Source organism: Chinchilla lanigera, unplaced genomic scaffold, assembly GCF_000276665.1.
Source record: "Chinchilla lanigera isolate Chin_1 unplaced genomic scaffold, ChiLan1.0 scaffold00076, whole genome shotgun sequence".
NCBI classification, from domain to species: Eukaryota; Metazoa; Chordata; class Mammalia; order Rodentia; family Chinchillidae; genus Chinchilla; species Chinchilla lanigera.
Window position 1 is genome coordinate 3,639,943 of NW_004955477.1, and position 20,703 is coordinate 3,660,645.

The window sequence follows — 20,703 nt, forward strand, 5'->3', positions numbered from 1 at the left end:
AGAAAAGCAGGGAGTGAGCATGCCAGCCCAAATATTCCCAGGTTCTTCAGTGAGCTCCTGCAGTGTGTTACTTTGCCAGAGATTGTTTTTCATTATCAGTTTAATTGGAAATTGCAGTAGTAAGGACTAGGTCAGGATAGTAATGTAAGTAATACACCTTTTTTACAGTGGCTGTATGGCTGTGATCCGTAATGCAAAATTGGGAAAATAGCAAAAAGAAAAAACCACCCTAATATTGCCATTGTTTCCAGTTATCTTATGTATATTTTACCGGTTTATCATCTTAGAAAACAGTGTTTGTCTTTTGTGTTTTGTTCTTCAAGCTTTGAAAGAGCACATAGGTGTGTGTCTGCCACCACAATTAGGATACAGTGCAATTCCATCACTCCCAAACTTTGCTCTTTCTCTCCTGAAATTTCCTGTCTGAGCTTGAATGGGTTCCATGTTTTCCATTAGAGCCTTAAGCATGTTCATTGCGGTTATTTTGAATCACCTGAGAGGCCGTTGCAGCGTTGTCCTCTCTGAATCTGATTCTGTTCAGTCTTTGCCTCTTGCCAGTGTGCTGTCGTTTCCTTCCTTTTCAGCCATCTCGTAATTGTTGAAAACGGGGCAATCGTGGCTGAAGAACTGATGGTTTTGGCTGAGAAGTTTTGAAACCTTCCCCCAGCCAGGACTTCAGTGTGGAGTATTAAGTTTGTTTTTCTAGCCTGGAGTTGAGGTGTCATTGAGTTTTTTTGGTTGCTCTCATGGTTACCTTTTCCATACATCATGAGCTTCAGCTTCTTCTAGCAATACAGCAGTCTTCCCCCTTGGCTACAGTTTTCCTTTCTGAAGTTTCAGTTATCTGTGGTCAACTCTGGTTCCAAAATATTGAATACAAAGTTCCAGAAATAAGTTATGTACACCATTTTGAAGACCCTGATGAAACCTGCTGTTTGGTCCAGGGTGTGAATCATCCCTTCCTGCTCATCAGTCACTTAGTTATCATTGTCACTTGGTTTACAGTTTCGCTGCTGCTTGATTTTTTTTTTTTTTTTTTTTTTTGCTCTTTTTGAGACAGGGTCTTGCTATGTAGTTCAGGCTGGCCTTGAGCTCACTTTGTAGTCCAGGCTGGTCTCGAACTCACAATGATCCTCCTGCCTCAGTCTCCCAAGTTCTGGGATTATAGGCATGTGCCACCACACCGGCCTCCACTGCTACTTACGTTTAGATAACCTTTATTTTCCTTAAAAATAGTCCCAAAGTGCAAGAGTAGTGATTCTGACAATTTGTAATGCCACATCTGTAAAGTGCTTCATTTAAGTGAAAAGATGAAAGTTCTTGAGTTAGTAAAAAAAAGGAAAGACTGTATGCTGGTCTCCAACTTGCAGCAGTCCTCCTGCCTCCGTCTCCCAAGAGCTGGGATTGTAGGCATGTGCCACCACACCTAGCTTCCTATTCCTAATTTATAAACTAAACTTTATCAAGCATAGTACCTATAGAGTTCAGTACTATCAGTATGAGCCACAGTTTCAGTCCTTCACTGGGGGTGTGCAAGGTACCCCTGAGGCACTATTCTTGCATTTAAGTCTGCAAAAGGGAGTTCTTAATGTCTGCTCCATCTTCAGTTTGAAATCCTCCCTTTGTGCTGTCCCTCTGAAAGGGGTCGTCTTTCACACTGCCAGCCATAGTCCACTAGCACACCTGACATGCGGCCTTTGGTGTTGGGGAGAGGAGAGGCAAGCTTGCTGGGGCTTATTAGTTATTTTGTGTACACTGCATTCAGAAGCAGATTAATTGCTCTAACTTCCTGTGGTCTAAGGTGAACTTCTATTAGGGGGCTGTCTCAGTGTCAGGTCCCTTGCCATCTCATTCAGTGCAGTTGCTGATCCTTGCTGTCTGAGTCTTTGCCTTTCCCTGGCTCTGGTACACAGCAGGGTATTTTGATATATTCACTATGGTTTAGCAGATATTTCCAGCTTCCTGAAGAAGCAAAAGGAAAGTGGATAGTACATATAGTAACAGAGTTGAAAAAGAACTCAGGGTTTTTCTTGCTTAACAACAGTGGATGAATTTTTAATTGGTTTTCACCAGCTGACAATATAAATATATGATACGTGAGAAAGAGTAGTAATGATTTTCACAAATTGATGGTTTGAGTAATTGGCTGACGAGTAAGAGGTTTAGTCTTATATTTTATAATCCTAACAGGCCGATGTATGATCTGAGTACTTTTTATTTTAATGGATAGTTGTCTGACTTCTTTTTCAAGTTACTATTTTCTTCTGCTGAAGAAATTTTTAATCTATAATTTTCATGCATGTTGCCTAAAGTCCTATTTAAATCATTTATATTGATTTTTCAGGCTTATTAAAGACTTAAATGTGACACTGTATTAATACTACAAACGTGTTGACAGGTTTCAAAACAGAACCATTGATTACTGAATGACTTTTTGAGGCATTTGGTTTGGTCTGGTCTGGTTTGGTTTGGTTTGGTTTGGTTTGGTTTGTTGAGCTAGACATTGCACCCAGGATTTCCCACATGCTAAGAGAGCTCTCTGCCACTGAGCTACATCCCCAGCTTGTTTTTGTTATTGTTGGTTTTTTGTTTGCTTTGCTTGTTTGAGCCAGGGTCTTGCTGAGTTGCCCAAGGCTGGCATTGAACTTGGAATCCTCCTGCCTCAGCTACCTGGGTAGCTGGGGTTACAGGCATGCACCAAGCTCTCTGATGTTTCACTCACTTACAAAGGCAACATCTATATTTTTTTTGTAGAGAAGAACATCCTATGTGTAGAACCTAGTTATTTCACAGTGAAGTAGTGTACATGCCCTTTTAGAGTAAGAGAAAATCAAAACAAGACCATAAAAGGAAGGAAGCATTAGTTTGTTTTGTTTTGACTGCTTTTTTCCCATCCCCTGAGGCAGAAGGTAAAAATTAATTGGGGATAATAATAGAAACTCATAATTTTCTTAGATTCCTATAGAATTACAGTGAAATCTAAGAAAAAAAAGATACATTTAATTTGTTTAGAATATTTTTCATTTTCAATTTATGCAGATACTTCATTGTGTGACAGCTGCCTTGACATCATCCTGATAGAATTCTAGTTTAGTTTACTTAACAGGTTATAGAAGTTTTTTTCTGCTTCAGTACATATTGTGTCAGCAGAATGGGGCCTCTTGACATTTTGGCAGCTTTGGGGTTTAAAATAATGAAAAACTAAAAAGTGGAAGTGATCTCTGTGCCGAAACCCTCCGCTGCAGTGCAGAGAATACATCCCTAAGATTTATGGCTTGTTCCCAGCAGGATATGTACATTTAATATTTAGTTGAATAAAAAGTAAACAAACGTGAGTTAGTTACCTGTGAAATAACAGAGCCCTATAAATAAAGGTTGTAGTTCAGTGAAACTACTCATGAAAATGGATTAAAAAAGGGCATGATAAGCTGGGCGTCGTGGCGCACGCCTGTAATCCCAGCACTCCGGAGGCTGAGGCAGGAGGATCATTGCGAGTTCAAGACCAGCCTGGGCTACAAAGTGAGCTCAAGGCCAGCTTGAACTGCACACTGTCTCAAAAAGACAAAAAAAAAGGGGGAGCATGATTTTTAGAAATTTGGAGCCAAAAAACTAAGGTTTAGAAATGTGATGAGAAAAAATCAAAGGTTTTAAAATTTGTGATTCCAGCAGCCATTAAGTTATGTTTAGACACCCACATAAAGTGACAATGCGCTATCATTTTCCATAGAAACAAATTCATATTTCAGACCCCTTTTAGGGTTAAGTGCTAGTGCCTTGATTACTGTTAGAGTAATTTAAATTTTCTATAAGGTTATCAGAAATTCTGGAGGTGTTAACCCTTCAAAAAACATAGCCAGTCTTTGGTCCAAATTGCAGATAGTGCATGCAGTGTGAATAGTTATTTTCATGGTGCTGTGGCAAGTTTTGAGGGGAAGAGAGATTTGCCTGATAAAAGAAGTGAGAATCGGGAGGGAGAAATGAGTCTCTGAAGGGGGTGATCAGACTGTGGAGGAGAGATGAATGGAAGGGAAGAGGGATTCCTAGTAGCTTTGACCTGGCCTGGGAAGGGGCTCTGCGCTGACAGTGCGGCGCTGTCTAGAGGGCCTGAAGGTTACTTTGGTTGAGGGAGAGTTTGCACACCAGAGAGGAAAAAGAGCAAGAAGATAGTGTTTGAAATTAGAAAACGGACTGGGGATGTAGCTTAGTACACGTTTAGTGAGGACAAGGCCTTGGGTTCTAGCTCCACCACTAGCACACTAAAAAATAAAAACTAAAAAAAGGAGAGGAAGAGAAGGGAGGGAGGGAGGAACAAAGGAAAACATGACATTTTGACCTTGATTCAAATTATGCGGCTCTCTGGGCCTTAGCTTCTACCTCTAAAAGTAATAATACTAGTCCTTGCCTTTCTGAGAGTCAGGCTTAGCTGTGGTCTTGCACACTATAAGCAGTCCTGGAAATGTCATCTGTTCCCTGCTTTTGTTGCATCTAGACGCCTCTAAAAAAAAAAGAGCTAGAATTGAACTGCCATGTAATTACTAGTCTTTTGCAGTAGTAGCATAAATACAATAAATTGATCTACCATGAGTGGCAAAAAATTTTCAGAACAAACTATAAAAGTAAGCAAACGGAAGTAGTCTAACACACTCTCCAGCTGAGGGGCTTTCTTGAGCCAGCTTTTGGAGCTACTGAGTTTAGAGTGATGGGAGTGCCAAAGGCCCTGGGTCGTGGGTATGTGGGCAGCTCCGGGTAGCTTCAGCTGGCGCCCTGCAGCTGCTTTGAGCATCAGCTTGTCCACACTGTCTGAGGGTCTCTCAACTAGGCTTACAGAGTAGAAGTCCTGCTCTACTTCCCTCCTGCCCTGGCTCATCTTCTCTGTCTCATCTTTGTGGCATATATCATCTTGTGCTCTGGGGTTTTTTTTTGTTTTTTTGTCTTTTTGAGACAGGGTCTTACTATGCAGTTCAGGCTGGCCTTGAACTCACAACAATCATCCTGCCGCAGCCTCCGAAGTGCTGGGATGACAGGCCTGTGCCACCATTCCTGGCTTTTTGTTATTTTAAAGAGAAAAAACAACAATAACAATGAAGACAAAAACAATACAATACAAAAATAAAAACAATACAAGATCTCAAAACAAGATGATAGGAATTAACAGTGGTTGTTATATTACATATTGTTATCTTCCACAAAGTTGCTCAGATTACCAGATACAAGAATGCAAGATTGATCAGACAATTAAAGATAATAGCAGCTAATAAAAAAACATTAGAAACAATACAGAGCTTCATTAAACAAGATGATAGGAATTCAGCAATGGTTGTTATATTGCATATTGTGGTCTTCAAATTAGTTGTTCCGATTACCAGATATAAACATGCAAAATTGGTCAAGAGAAAAAAAAATAAGCATTAATTGTTCCTTTCAATAAACCAGTAGACATCAGCAATACACTTACCTCAGCTATCCTTGCATATACATATATATATATTTAATTTTAAAGAGAAAATATCAAAAAAAAATAAAAACAAGGCATAAACAAAACAGCACAAAAACAATAAAAATGATACAGAATTTCAAAACAAGATGATAGGAAATAAATAATGGTTGTTATATTACTTATTGTTATCTTCAAAGTAGTTACTCAGATAACCAGATATAGGCATGTAAGATTGATCAAACAATTATACATTAACTGTTCATTTCAATAAACCAATAGAAATTAGTGGTACAGTTATCTTAGCTATCTTGTATATAAATACACCTATTTTCCCCTTCTTTTTTTTTTCTCTTTTCCTTCATCCCAGTTGTTCTTTCCTATTTGAGCAGTTTCTTTCCCTTTCACCATATCTATTGTACCCTTCAGATTTTATTTACTATTTCAAGTTCTTATAGTAGGGAGGCAATCTGATGTTTACACATGTGAGTCTGATTTATTACACTTGTGAGTATGGTCTCTAGTTGCATCTATTTACCTATAAAAGCCTCAAGTTTATCTTTCTTTATAGCTGAGTAATACTCCATTGTATAAAAATAGCACATCTTTTTTAATCCATTCCTCAGTTGATGGACATTTGGGTTGTTTCCAAGATTTAGCTATTACAGATTGCACTGCTATAAACATGGGTGCACATATATCGCTGTAGTATGATGTTTTTAGTTCTGGAAAAATACCCAGGAGGGGAAAAACTGGGTTGAATGGCACCTCTAATCCTAGTTTACTGAGGAATCGCCAGACTGATTTCCACAGTGGTTTCACCAGTCTACACTCCCACCAACAGTGGAGAAGTGCTCCTTTTTCCCCACAGCCTCTCCAACATTTGTTAGGGGCTGATTTCTTGATGATAGCCATTCTTTCTGGGGTGAGATGGAATCTCAGTGTTGTTCTGATGTGCATTTCTCGAATGACTAATGAACATTTTTTCATGTATTTGCCATTTGTATTTCTTTATCTGAGAAGTCTATATTCATCTCAGATGCCCATTTTTGTATTGGGTCTTTGAATTTGGGGGGCCTGATTTTTTTTTTTTTAATTCTTCATATGTTCTAGACAGGAGTCCTTTTGTCTGAGGAACAGTTGTTTAAAATGTTTTCCTAATTCATGGGTTTTCTTTTCACCCTGTTGGTGATTCCTTTTGATAGGCAAAAACTTTTTCTTTTTTGGTGGTGGGGGAGAGGCAGCGAGGAGGGGCTAGGGGCGCACCTTGGGGTGTCGGGATTCGGGTGTGGTCTGCGACGCCCCAGCACTGTGCATGGTGCATTGTGCGGCAGGGACGGTGGGGAGGGGCCGGCACGAGTCCCAGGCGGTGGGGAGGGCTGGCCGGTGTCTGCCGAGGGGCGGAACCTGGCAGACAGTGCCGCGGGTGGTTCCAGCTAGAGCAGTGGGGTCGTTGGTCGAGCACCAGAGGGACAGCCTGTTAGCGGGGAGAGGGCCCAGGGGAGGGCACAGGGTAGCCTGTCCCACTACCTAGCCAGCCTTGCAGACCGACAGTGGCAGGGCCCGCCCTCCTCTGGCCTCACAAAAGACTTTTCAATGAGATCCCAGTTGTTGATTCTTTGCTTGCAGTTTGGTTTTTGTTCATAAACTCTCTGCCTACCCCTGTGTCTTCAAGACTTCCACCTACTTTGTCTTCCAGTAGATGTAGTGTTTCTGTTTTAATATTTAGATCTTTAAGCCATTTCGACTTCATTTTGGTGCATGGTGATAGGCATGGGTTTAGTTTTAGTCTTCAGCATGTGGAAAGCCAGTTTTTCCAGCACCATTTATTAAAGAGGCTATCTTTCTTCCAGTGAACATGTTTGGCCCCTTTGTCAAAGATAAGGTGTCTGAGTGTGTTTGTGGTTGTGGCTGCATCTTCTAGTCTGTTCCATTGATCTTCGGGTCTTGTTTTTTTTGCCAGCACCATGGGGATTTTATCACAGTAGCTTTGTACTATAATTTTCAGTCAAGGATTGTGATACCGCCTGCCTTGCCTTTGTTGCCCAGGATTTCATGCTCTGTTTTAATTGTTCACTGTATGTCGTCTCCCAGTGGCCCCCACTCTGTCCCTAGCAGGAAGCAGGGATTTTCTTTTTGGTCTGGTTCACTGCCAAGTCAGCTCCCTGTGCACAACAGGCATTCAGATACTTATAAAAAGTTGCATGCTGGTTTTAATTGGTATTTGACATACATGTCTGAAAACAGGCCCAGGAACAGTAGGTATAAACAGGTAGGTATGAAAGGCGTTAGTGGACACCTGCTTCTCTGTACAGTGTGGCCCCGTTACTGTTTGTTTTGGGTCCCTTTCCACTGTTGCCTTCACTTTTTTTTTTTTACCCCAGCAGTAACATTGATGAGGATGTGGTCTTCAAAACCAACAAGCAAATTTACTCCCAGCTTTTGAGAGCAACTGCAAACAAAAGTGCAAGTCTTTTAGAAAGAATCAACATCATCATCCACCTGCTGGAGCAGCTGGCCCGTGGCGGCAGCACCGGGAGTGGTGGGGCTGTCGCCGTCCAGTGACGGTGCACAGAGCTGTGTCCCCCAGCGCACTGTCAGTGCCTTCTGAACATGGGAGCTGCTTTGTCCATTTGGTGCTGCCTTTCATTAAATATGAGGAAATACCCATCCCAACAGGTAGAACAGTGGAAACATGCACGTTCTTCCTACAGTACACAGATTGCCGTGGGGTTCTTTGGCTTCTTCATTTGAAGTGCTAACACCAGTCAACCCAAAAGCTTCCAGCTCTTATTTCTTGGAGAAGTACAAGTTACCTCACTAGACTTTCTGTGACACAATTACATCTTAAATATTTTTGAAGTACGTTAAGCTACATGGGTTTAAGATACAATTATTTTGGATGAAATGTTACTTTGATCAAGGGAACTTTTGTCCAAATGATTTTATAGGTTCAAATGGGTTAAAGAAATTTCCTGTACATCTATAATGTTTTTTTCTAAATTGCACAGAAAAGTGTACCCTTTTAAGATTCAGTGCAAGATTTTCTAAAGACTAGCCATGGTGAAGTGGTCTGTATGTAATGCATGTTCTAAAGGGATTCACTTTTCTTTGACTTTATATATAAACAATTGATTAAGGATAGGTACTACACCGTTTGTTTTTTGTTTTTCATTTTTAACTTGAAACTGTGAACAAGGTGAAAAAACTATTTTGAATAAATTATTTATTTAAAATATTTGTATACTTTTCATTCTTCATATTGAGTTGTGACTTGGACTTGGTTCAATGAATAAATTTTACAAAGCTCATAGCATTAAAAATAAAACTACCATCCACTACATGAATGTGACGTGCTGCTTGTGCTGCCTTCTGGGCCTCATCCAGTAGCATACATACACACTATTTTTCCCAAAGCCTACAGTGTACAAAGCTGTATTTGTCCTTCATAATTAATGTTCTGAATTTCAACAGAGACGGTGTAACGTGTAAACTACAGACTTCCATGTTGGGATGGCAGCATGGGGTGCTCTGCACTGACATTGGGGTCAGCCTGGGCCTGGGCCTGGGCCTGGTGGCAGGAAGTGATGCCACTGACTCCCTTCAGTCCCGCCCAGGGGGCGGCTGGTGTCATCTTGCAGGTCCTCCTCGTGGACCAACAGCCCCCCACCCAGCAACACCTCAGTGAAGGAATCTGGAATAAACTGACTTTAAACTGCTTTCTTTTACTTAGAGATTTTCAAATGTCTTCATGGAAAATGAGTTGGCACCTGTCATAGCTTGGCAGAATTCTCTTGCCGTTTGTCCAGTTCCTTGTTGATTTGGTTTGTTGTGTCCTTGGGACAGATGTGCATCCATTGGCAAAGACTAATCATTGAGCATTTAGAGTTTTATCTAAACTGTACAGCATTTGTACCAAATCAGCAGTGTCTCATTTCAGGAGCACTGTGGTGTTTCCCCTTGCAGCAAGTGGCACATGGGATGGGACTGTCCTTCCTCTGCTAGTTAAACTGGAGCACTTCCATTGCTTATACCACATTTTGGGTTAATGAATTCGAAAGGGATGTTCCTATATAGATAGAAATGTTCTAGGGTTCAGGGTATTAAGCGTTACTTGTCTCCTGGATTTTCTTAGCTGAGTAGCCTTTCAGTCAAAGGGAAAATGGTTTTTAAGCAAGAAAATATAAATTCTGTCTTCCCTTGTCAAAGCAATAACATGAAAATTTCTACAGGGGAAAAGTACTTTTTAAATGTATTTGTAACTTGGTAATCTTAATTTAAAGCTTTGGGCAGTACCTGTATTTTAGCTATTTGTTTTGAAGAAATGTATCGTGGCCCGATCATTGATAATCCAGAGTGTTCTTCCGTTAATTGCATTGCCCACATTTTGTTCACGTTGTACATACGGCATCAGGGTTTTGGTTTTAAGATTTACTAATCATATTATGTAAAAGTGAGAGGGACATAATGCCTATCCTACATATAAATTGACATGGGAAAAATAAAAGTATCCAGTAGCTTTCAGAGCTCTACTTCGTGTCTGGCTTTCAGAACGTAAGTGAACTGTCAGGGTAAGTTCACTGCTTTCCAAGGAGAGGAGAGCACAAGTGAATTACAGCGAGCCAGAGAAGCTTTTCTGCTCAGGACCAGTCGGAGTGTGGGCCTGCGTGTGCGAAATAGAGCACATCGAACTGCAGGGCAGGAGACCACCGTGGGCTGCATGGAGCCGGAAGTGGGAGGTGGGCTCCGGAGCTACCACCTGGTTTGACAAGTGAACTTCGGCTTCTTGGATTGGAAATGCTGACAGTTGTGAAGATCAAGACAGACATACAGTGAAAACCTTTTGTACTCTGTCAAGTGTTAGAAAAATGTCATTATGATAGGGACCTTGTACTTAATTCCAGTTCTGTGAACTTTCCCATTGAGCCCTTTACTTCGAAGTACAGTGCAGCCATTTCCATGCCCTTAGGGGTGGCATCTCTTTCCTTGGTGGTTTGACCCATGGCTCTGGCTGCCTTTCTGACCCCCGGGCCCCGGGTGCAGCGGTGTTGGGATAGGACACAGCTACAGAGCCACAGTCACGGGCAGAAGCAGAGCGGGATTCCTTGGGGTGCTTGCTTTGTTGTTTTTTACTCTCTTCTAAAAAAATTATTTGGTGATTTTTTTTTTTTTTAAGCAATTGATCTTCAAATTGTGCATTTTTAAAGTTGAGGCAGTGTTTTCACTGGGGGAGCCATAATTGCTTCAGCTATTAAAAATCTGACTTTTTTTCTGTGTAAAAAGTCAGATTTTTTTTCATATGGAAGAGGAATCTTATGACTGTCTTGGTTTTGTTTTTTTTAATGCAGTATTGAGGATTGAACCTTGGGTCATTGCACTGAGCTACATCTGTAGACTTGACTTTATGTGCTGCCAAAGTGAGCACTTGGGAACTTTATTTTGAGACAGGATCTCGCTAAGTTACTCGAGCTGAACTCCAACTTATGATCCTGCCTCATTATATGTTAAGTGTAGAGATGTGGACATCACAAACATCAAACCACTTCTCTGAAATAACCTTTTTTGGAAATAAGCCATTAGAGGGAAGCCAGGAATTCTGTTGTCTGTCCTTTTCACTAACTACTTTCCAGTATGCGTTGCCTTTGAAAAAGAAAATGGAGTTGTGTGCGTAGGAGTAGTAAGCCGAATCTATATTTCTGAAGGGATGGTTTTGTGGTGTTATTGCTGGAAAGACTTCAGTAAGCTGCTTTGGGTAGGAATTAAGCACTTGATTTTTGTTGGTATCAAAGGCATATACCTGCAAAACAAGTTAAGTAGTGAGAGTGGCTTTTCTGAAGATCATTGATTTGTAGGTTAACTTATAGTAATGAGTTAATTAAACCTGACTTTGCACCACATTCTCTAGATTTGAAGCTCTAAATAATTTACCACCTAATTTGCCACTGCTATAGGGATCTGCAGTAATGAGAACAGCTTTCAGCTGAGAGCTCAGTCATCTGGCAAATCTCAATCAGCACTCACAGAAGCAGTGCTACTTACAAAGGACTCCTTGAAGAAGTAAATTAACTGCTTCCTTCGGTCATAAAAGGCAGTATCTAAAGGGCTGGGGATGCCGGAAAACCCTTCTGAAATCAGTCTGGGGTAGCGTCTTCCTTGTTCATCTTCTAGGATGGCCTGATCCTTGTCACTGTCGTATCTCCAGTATTGGTTTCCTGAGAGCCAATCAAAAATGTTAACATGGTTTATTAATATCAAAATATAGGAAACATGGCAAAGAAGATAACTTCCAAAATAGGTCTGAGCCGATCCTGCATGATACTCTGCCCGACTCCAGGAGAAAGCAGGATTTTCCTCATCGGACTGTAGTTTCACTTAGTGATTTTTCCCAGGTATTGAGTGACTTAAGGTGACCCCAGTGGTCCATTTTTCTTTACATATCACTGCTGAATGCTGATTGCCTTTCATGGTGAACCCCAGGCAGGGGGTTCCCACTGGCTGTCATCAACAAAAATAGCATGGTGTCACTCGAGTATCTTTAATCTTCTCCCTCTTCTGTGGTCTAAAGATCTTTTACATGTTAATAGCTCACCGTTGGCCTGAATCATCTTTCTACCCTAACTGATATAAGCCTGAGGCTAGTGATTGAATTATACCTTTTTGTAGTGTTTTAGAATCTGCTAGCCTTACCTCTACCCCCCACTCTGCCAGTGACGACACAAGTGATCCCCAGGTTGTTCATCCAATCCGGACAGCCTTGGCTGGATGGAGATACAACCCTGGACTCCCATCTTCCACCCAGGGAGATTCTACCCTCGCCAGGGAAGTCAAATCTTGTCCTCTGCCCCATTTTGTTGCAAAGTTCAAAGGTTATTTTCATGTTCGGAGGCAGGCGAGGGCTATTCCTGCCTTTCCTTATTTCTAACCTGAATATTTGACATGTTGCCAACACAATAAATCCACTGAGCTAGGTATTCCCCTGTCCATGATTCACAGAACACCTCAAGCAGTTACACCTCTTAGTTCCCAAATACTCAATATATTTGGAAAAGTTTACCATTGAGAACAATGACATGTCCCAATACAGATGCAATTCACTTACAGTGGAATTTTTTAAAAAGAATTCACAACAAATTAAGCTGTTTTTAATGCTCCAAGAACAAAATGTAGCTGTATTATGCAGTGCCCCCCATGAGGACCCAATTCAATAATGATTTTTTTTCCGTGTTGCCAACATAAATTCTAGTCTGGAGCCCCTTAAAATCACTGAAAGATGTGCTCCCAATTCTGAAAGACTGCAACTATGAAAACCTGCCACAGGGTGATTGCTTAATGTAACCAAACTAGAATAATTCTTCTTTTGTGTAATATAAAGGAAAATGAAAGCCGAGTTTACACACAGGCTCCTGATGGTAAAGTTTATATAGACCCAAGCCTATAAATAGACCCAAGCCTATCACCATGCACCAAACTCAAGTCAAAATGGTTCACAGATCTCAATATTAAACCAGAAACACTAAATTTATTGGAAGAGAAAGTAGGTAAAAACCTCGAAGACATAGGGGTAGGCAGAGAGTTCATGAACAAAAACCAAATTGCACGTGAAACACTTATATAGAAAAATCCTTTTACTTTTGCTCTTGCCTTGTGAACTCAGCTTTACTAGGATTCAAATCTAGAGAGTATACGCAACTGTTGCTGGGTTGAGCGTGAAGAAGAGCAGGAGTGATGTACATTCAGGACCAGCCTGCATTTGCAAAGCAGGGTGCCTACATGAGCTGGGTGTGCAGGTGCTTGACTAGGTGGCCTGTGAATGAGGAGGAGCGGTGGCAAGACAGCCCCAACCTGCCCTGCTTCACATGGTCATCTCCACCCGCAGCCCTACCAACTCCCAGCAAAGCACTGATCTTCCCAGTTCAGCAACTGCTCGTTGCCTGCTGCTCTGTGAAGTCCATCCCTGGCCTTAGGATTTGAGACTTTCCAAGAATGGACCAACCCAGTCTTCCCAACCAAGTCTCCTGAGTGCCCCCCGCTACACACGCACCCCTCAACAAACTTGACAGTCATAGATGTGCCTGTACCATTCCCAGCTCCTGCTGCTGGGCCCCACCCATGCACACACCCACACACCATCCCAAGTGCCTTTTTATGGGCATTCTAGATCCCGCCTATCCCTAAGTCTAGGCCAAGCCCTGACTCCTGGTGCTGTCAACATCGAATTCCAGATAGCAGTAGTCACCTCCCCTGCTCAGCCCACCTCCTGAACACATATTTCTCTTTGTAGCCTTCCAGGGTAGACTCTTTACCTCCAGAACTACATAAAACCTGTCAGGCTCTTTCTATGATTCTTTGGCAATCACCTCAAGTTCCTAGCAAAATTTGTTCACTCATTCATTCATTCCTTCATGCATGCCTGCATTCAATAACTTAGATGTCTCCTTAAAAAGACCAGGGGATCAGGGCATGGTGGTGCACACCTGCAATCCCAATTACTCAGGAGCTTGAAGCAAGAAGATCACAAGTTTGAGACCAGCCCAGGCAATTTAGAAACAGAACAAAAAATTAATCTTTACCTTTAAAAAAATAACGCTCATCTCTTTTCCTTGTCCAGATGTGGACAAACGCATCCATGTTTTGCATTGGGATTCCATGCCAGCCGGTGAGGATTTGGATAGGATCCCCGTATCGTGTCCTGTTGTTTCTATTTTCATAAAGCCAATACCAGCTGTTGCGGAAGAAATACGTGCTAAATCTCACCATCACTTCTCCATATTGGTTTCTCTCTTTGCGAATCCAGTCAAATGCAATATCAAAGGATCCCTCACATGAACCTGAGAAGAAAAGTAAAAGCCATCCACCTGTCATGTGGTGCAAAAACTAACTTCCATGTGTAACTGGAATAGAGAGCTGAGTGCAAGGTTGGAATTTTCAAAACACTTTAAAGCCAGACACCATTCCAGACTGGCAGTAAGCCGAGGAGATGTGGGTAGAACGCAGGCTGCTGCAGCGGTCCTGACTCGCATGAGTTGGGTGCTGTTTGGATGCTAAGTCATATGATCACCAGAAACGTAGCTAGAGGAGGGCCCTTTCGATGGCCAGTCTGACTTCATCGGAGGAAAGTTTAGTCCTGGATACACACAAGACTAAGATTCCCACTAGGGGGGAAAATGTGTCTGGACTCTCATTTTTTCCAAAGGCACCGAGTGCCAAGAACAGGAGGATGTGACTAGAACAAAAGTAGGCTGATCCCTGTGAGGGGCCTGTTGATGTTCTGCGCTCTGGGCATATGTGCTACGTCACTGATCATTTTAATTAAATAATTAACCACTAGTACTTTGGCCCACGATTAAATAGAGATGAAAACTGCCCAGGTGAAGCTTAGCTGCTCTTTGCCTTGAGATTGCAGTAAACGTCTTCCAGTGGTTTCCAGGTCACCAGCTCTTGTGAGATGCTGCAGTATGCTAACCCAATACATGAGGCACATGGGGGAGAGCGCTAGGGGGACTGCCTGTTGGGGGTGAGCTTTGCCCTCTACCTGGGCTGCAGTCTGGGTAAGACCATTTTTAGCTAAGATAATTGTATCATGCAGCTAGAGGGCAGCTAGTCGGGGTTGTACATCTTTGTGTTCTTTGGAGATCAGCCTCCCAGTGAGCATCGAGTGGGGTCTTGCTGTGTTTTGGCATTCTGAGCATCTTTGGGGAGTTTGGGAGACCTGCCCAAGAGCTATCTTACCATACAGCTTTTGAATTGCTTTTCTGTCTGACCAGTCCAACTCGAACGTAGGCTCCTGGGGAATATAATTTGGATGCATTATGGATCCCGTCCTGTAGATGTGAGGCAAGCCAAGGACATGGCCAATTTCGTGGACAGCCACCTAGGAAGGGAACACAAACCATAGGTGTAGGACCAACCTGGTCCATTAAATGCCACAGGTACAGATACCGAAATTACAGAGGGCAGGCCTGTGCCTCACACAGAGCCATTCTTGTTCAGAAAGGGGACAAGGCAAGAATTTGGAAGCCATCACCAAAGACCCACCAGCCTTCTCAGAAAGGCATGAACATATCCTAGAAAAGTCCCTGCTGCCCTGCCCTTTGCCCCCTGGAGCCACTTACTTTGAGAAGGCTGATGCCCGTGTCACTAGTGGGAGGTGTGAAGTGCTCATCGTCATCGAAGTGAATGTCCCCCAGGCGCCAAGCGTGAGCAAACTCCTGCCCACTCCCATCAAACACCCGAGTACAGCCCAGGTGCCGGCCTGGTGAGGGGAGAGGGGAGGTCCCAGTGAGCGAGGGGTTAGCCTGCTATAGGTTCCCTACCTATAGGGAACAGGCATCAACAGTGCCCCAGCCTCCAGCAGCAGGGCCAGGCAGGGCGACAGCTCCTGGAATAACTCCTGGGAGATTGTCTACAAGCAGTGTGATCATAAAGACTGAGGAAACAGAACTGGTGACTTCTTGGCAGGCAACACTGGCAGAGGGCTTCAATCTGCACCCCAACCCCTACTCTGTCACTGCAGAACGAGCCCAGCAGGTAGTCTTCCTTGTGACCATCCTTCTGCAAGTGACAGAGGCAACTGAGATGGGATGGACCCGGGTCACTTAGGGTTGGCACCAAGGCAAGAGTCCTTAGCAGAGGAAGGCTGGAGGTACCAGCCCTCCCAGTGGGCAGGAAGGGGTATTCTGAGCCTGTGTCCATCTTACCTCTCCCAAAACCTAGTTTTATGTCCACCATAGCCCCAGGGGCAGTGAGGTCCTCCTGGAAGTTCAAAGGGGTCACCTCGCTCCACATCCTGAAGGCCAGTTTGAAAATGTACCTCTGCTCATCCACAGAGAGCTGGCTGCTGTAGGCCTCACCCACCAGCCTCCAGGTCAGAGTCTTTTTGGAGAAGGCCCTGACGGCCCCACTGTCTGAGGAGTCCTCCTGCTGCCTGTGCAGCCTCGGCAGCAGCATTTGCAGGAATCGCTTTGGTCGGGCCCTGGGCCGTAGACCTGGAGGGGTTGCCAGGGCTGGGGGGGTCGACGGAGTGACCTGGGGTGGCACCTGTGTATCAGGGACACCACAGCGTGGCTTGTTCATGGCCACCAGTGTGGCTGTGTCCAGCTTCCCACTAACGGGCAACGCATTCGCCTTCTGGAACCTCCGCATGGCCTCAGCCAGGGCGCTGCTTGCTGCGGCCTCTGCTGTCCTCCTGAGGTTGCGACTCCAGGCTGAAGACACTGCTGACCAGCCATATCTGGATAAGAATCTCTGCAGGAGAGAAGTAAGGTTTAAATCCATGGGGTGCCTCCCAGTGGGCTTCCCCAGCTCCTGCGTCTGCTCTGCCCAAAAACTATTCAGCAGAGAGAAAGGAGAGGAAGAGGGAGGCAGGAGAGGAGACAGAGAGACGGAGGGAGACAGAGTAAGAGGTGCGGCAGGAGGTGAGGACACTGTCTGTGAGTGGGGCAGGCTGGGCTGGTTGGAGTGACGTCACTGGCACCATAGAGCTTGAGAAGGGGCAGAATTGAGCTGTCCTGTGGGTATAAGGCTGGAAGGAAAAGCCAGGTTGAAGGCAGAAGCAGCCAGAGACCACAGAAGGGGAGGGAGAAGCCACAGAAAGGCCAGGTCAGAAGCCGGAGTTAGAAGCGGGCCTGGGGGAAGGTGGGTCTGAGGACTGGGAGCTTCGTCCTAGCACACGGGTGGAGGGGCAGGGCCACAGTGTGCCATCCAAGGCAGCCCAGGCAGGCCCAGCCCTGTGCCCCTTCTCACCTCCCTCCCGCTCCAGCGCACCCTGGAGCCAAGTATCAGTGTTGGAAACCCTGACCTGCTTGTAGCATAAGGTGACCACTGAGATTACAAGGTCCAGGGTGGGTTTGAGGCCTCCTTCAGTCCACTCCCTGCCCCAGCCCACACCTCCTGAGGAAGGAAGGTCCTTCCTGTGAGCCCTTGCCCTTGCCACAGCAGAGCTCCAGCAGTCTGTGATGCCACCCAGGATGGCTCTGCTGAGGACCCTCAGTAGTGCCGTGAGGGACCTTTACCAAGGCTGTCTGTGCCCTTCTCTGTATCTACAGACACTGGCAGGTGGGCAGCCAAGGAATGTCACTGGAACAGTGCTTTAGTCCCCAAGCACATCACTGGCAACTAGAAAGGTCCTTGACATTTAAGTCTGTCACGCAGGCACAGGGCAGCCTTAATCACTAACTAGAGGCTGACCCAAGGGGTTGTCCATTAACATGGACAGAGGGGCAGAGCACGTGTCTATCACATGCAAGGTTCTGCATTCCATCCCTGTTCTGCAAAAAACAAACAATACAAGAAGAGAAGCATGGAGCCATCATTGTTCCTACTAGGCCCATGGAAAGCCCTGTTCCCAGAAGCCTGCCTGACTCCTGCCAGTCTGCTGGCCCCTTCTCTGCCTCTGAAGAGGCTGGTTCGTACACCCATGCCCTGTCCCCCCACGTGTGTGTGTGTGTGTGTGTGTGTGTGTGTGTGTGTGTGTGTGGCATGCAGGTGTGTCTGTATGGGGTGATGCTGCACTTGGGTTCTACCTGAGCAGCCTGGAGGTCAGCGATGGGCCTGGCCCGGTGCAGTGGGGACAGCTCCAGGTCCGAGCGGTCCCGGCTGTGGAAGAGCGCCTCAGGCTTTGCGAGCCAGGGGGCAGCCAGCCAGCAGAGCAGCAGAGTTGGATGCAAGACAGAGGCAGCGAGCATGACCGGCCTGGACTCTAGCCCTCTTGCCTTGCTTGTCCCTGTTTCCCCTCCTTAATGAACAGGGCTTAGGAACCTTTTATAAGCAATCAAGCATTTCTCACCCAGTCCCGAAGAGTGTGAAGTGTGACCACCACAAGCCTGCTCTGCAGGACCTGAGTGAGCCGCCTTTGAAGACCCCAGGGCCACCTTTCTCGGGAGTATGAGAGCTCCTCTTCGCCACCTCCTTGGGGAATTACATCCCAAGGCCGCAGACACCTGTGGACTGCATTTCCATGGTGATGTGCATGCAGGCGAGTTTGCTGCCTAAATGAGCCGTGAGATTGCAGTGCATTTCCATCTGTTAGGAGAAGCACGAAACCGTCTTACTAATCCCTTACATCTCAGAACCGGACCTGCAGTTTTAAAACTATGACCATTACGTTGCTTGGAGTTTGGGTCAAGTTCTTTTTTCCAAGTGGACTGGGGTGTAGGGATTGTTAGTTTGTATCATAGGCTTTTTTGTCACATTTATTCTCAGTTTTTTTTCCCTTATTTAAAAAAGTCTAATCAGTATAGGAAGTATTACATTTTAAAAAACACTCAGAATAAGGGGAAGTCTTGCTCTTTGGGCAGTACTATTTTGATAACTGTTCTAACAGATATAAATGTGTATGTACATAGAGAAGCCTCTTCCTCCCTCCCTCCCTCCCTCCCTCTCTTTATGTGTGTATACGATTTTTCATAAACCACATATTCCCTGGCTTGTTACAACTCAACAGCATGTCACGGGTTCCCCTCCGTGGTCCTGAATGTAGGTTTTTATCATTCTATGTAGTGCTTTTGTCAAGACCCAGAAATTCCTGGGTGGGGGATTTTTAGGAGTATGAACTAGAACCACCCAAGGTTCTAGTGCACCCTCCATCCCATATCACATTACCCTCTTTCTCCTCATGGAGGAGCTTCTGGTCTTTTTGGGACCCTGAGGCAGGCTCTTCCCTGCAGTGGACTTTGTTTCAAGCAGACCACAACTGGCGGCCTCCAGAGTGTGAGGTCGGAGGGAGCTGCAATAAAGACGCTGTGCCCCTGCTGGCCTGAGCTCTCGACCTCCCTTTGATTCTCTACAATTCCTCACTTCCCTCACTCCTGACCGGACGCACAGTGCCCTGCAGGAAGTAGCCCGGTTCACTGAATCACCCTGTGGGAGGCTGCCCTCACACGTCTGATCATGTTGAGCCTGAGATTTAGGGTGGGCTGGCAGTTTGACAGTATGAGCTAATAGAAACCCCCAGAGCCCTGGCCTGTTCCCAGAAGGATCCTGAGCATTCTGCTCCCTCCGAGAGCTCTGCCTGCCCCAGACACAGTTTGCCCTTTCTTCCCCTGACCGGTGGAAGTACGCAGGTTGGGGGCAGGGCATCTGGGCATGTCTAATATGTGGGTCATTTTATAGAAAATTAAAAAAATAAGAGTTCTTGCCTGTACAAAGCTGGGGATGGGGGGACAGGACAGTGTTCTCCTCCCAACTTCCACCTCCTCCTGAGAAGTGCCCCACTCCTGTGAGCCTCACGCCAGCCGCTGTATCGCCTGCCGCCTTCTCAGTGCTGAAGTCTCCCCATGACTCAGTTGCCCTGTGCACACAGGGTCTTTCCAGAGCCCCATCCTTCCATCCTCCTGGCTGAGTCTGATGTCCTGGACATGCCCAGTGCCCTGCTCTGGCCTCGCTGCTGCTGACACCCTCTGACTGGGAGTCCGGTTTCCACTCCGCATGAATAAACTCTGGCCTGGCCTTACTTCCCAAAACCCCGGACTGCTGCACCTCAAAGCCACGAGTGCAGGTGGCCCCTGAGACAATGCCACTGAGGTGCTCCCTTCTTACTGCACAGCCCCTTAGCCCCAGCTGAACCAACAGCCCACGTGTCCTTCTGCGTCATCCTGTCACTAGAGGGAGCCGGAGTTTCTTCAATTCAATCCCCAATCTGCGTAGGTTGCTCAACTCTTGTCACAGAAAAGTGTTCAAGGCCATCTTGGAAGCAGAGGCCAGGCCTTTAGCAGCCACTGAACCTGCTGGCACCTAGAATTGTGACAAAACACATTTCTATTATTTATAAATTACCCAGCCTAAGGTATCTTGTCACAGCCGCACAAATAGACCATGACAGAGGTCACAGGCCTGAGGAATTCATTTCTGTTTTGTACCCTAAATACGTTATTTTTTAAACTATATTGTGCCTTTGGCTCCACGCTGCTGCAAGGACTGGACCTAGGGCGTGTCTCTGCTTTCATCGCGTAGTCCTGGGGAGCCCCAGTTGGTGCCTGTGGCTGGAGAGGACCCCACTAAATGAGGATAGATTCCAGTGCTTCCATGTGACCAGTCCCTTAACTAACTCTCCTGTGAGAAAGGATTTAAAAGGTCACAAAAATGAGGTCACAAACTTTTGGGAGGAGGGATGATATGAAGCATGAGAAAGCAATTACCTCGGCCATGTTTCTGGAGACTGGCGCCATAAGGTTACAAATAACCCAGTAAAAACCTCCTCCTGCATATCACAATGCTACCTGGAATGTGTGACCTCATGACCAATCATCCGTTGATGCCGTTCTCATCAACCA

At 45.1% G+C, this 20,703-nt stretch overlaps 2 protein-coding genes across 4 annotated transcripts in view; one reads left to right on the forward strand and one right to left on the reverse strand.

Annotated features, from left to right (window-relative positions):
• Positions 1–8,119, forward strand: part of Edrf1 (erythroid differentiation regulatory factor 1) — a 43,876-nt gene extending 35,757 nt beyond the window's left edge. For 2 of the 3 annotated variants that reach the window (XM_005401992.2, XM_005401994.2), the window contains one exon: positions 7,819–8,119. In XM_005401992.2, the coding sequence (XP_005402049.1) occupies positions 7,819–7,999 (181 nt within the window). In that variant the 3' untranslated portion in view covers positions 8,000–8,119. The remainder of the gene's footprint in view (positions 1–7,818) is intronic. The other variant, XM_005401993.2, reaches the window with a different exon arrangement.
• Positions 8,120–10,931: 2,812 nt separating this feature from the next.
• On the reverse strand, positions 10,932–18,117 carry Mmp21 (matrix metallopeptidase 21). Its single transcript, XM_005401995.1, has 7 exons — positions 17,956–18,117; positions 16,132–16,678; positions 15,547–15,686; positions 15,164–15,305; positions 14,005–14,262; positions 11,474–11,646; positions 10,932–11,231 (listed from the first exon to the last, which is right to left on the reverse strand). The coding sequence occupies exons 1-7, from the start codon at positions 18,115–18,117 to the stop codon at positions 10,932–10,934; spliced, it is 1,722 nt and encodes a 573-aa protein (XP_005402052.1).
• Positions 18,118–20,703: the final 2,586 nt, after the last annotated feature.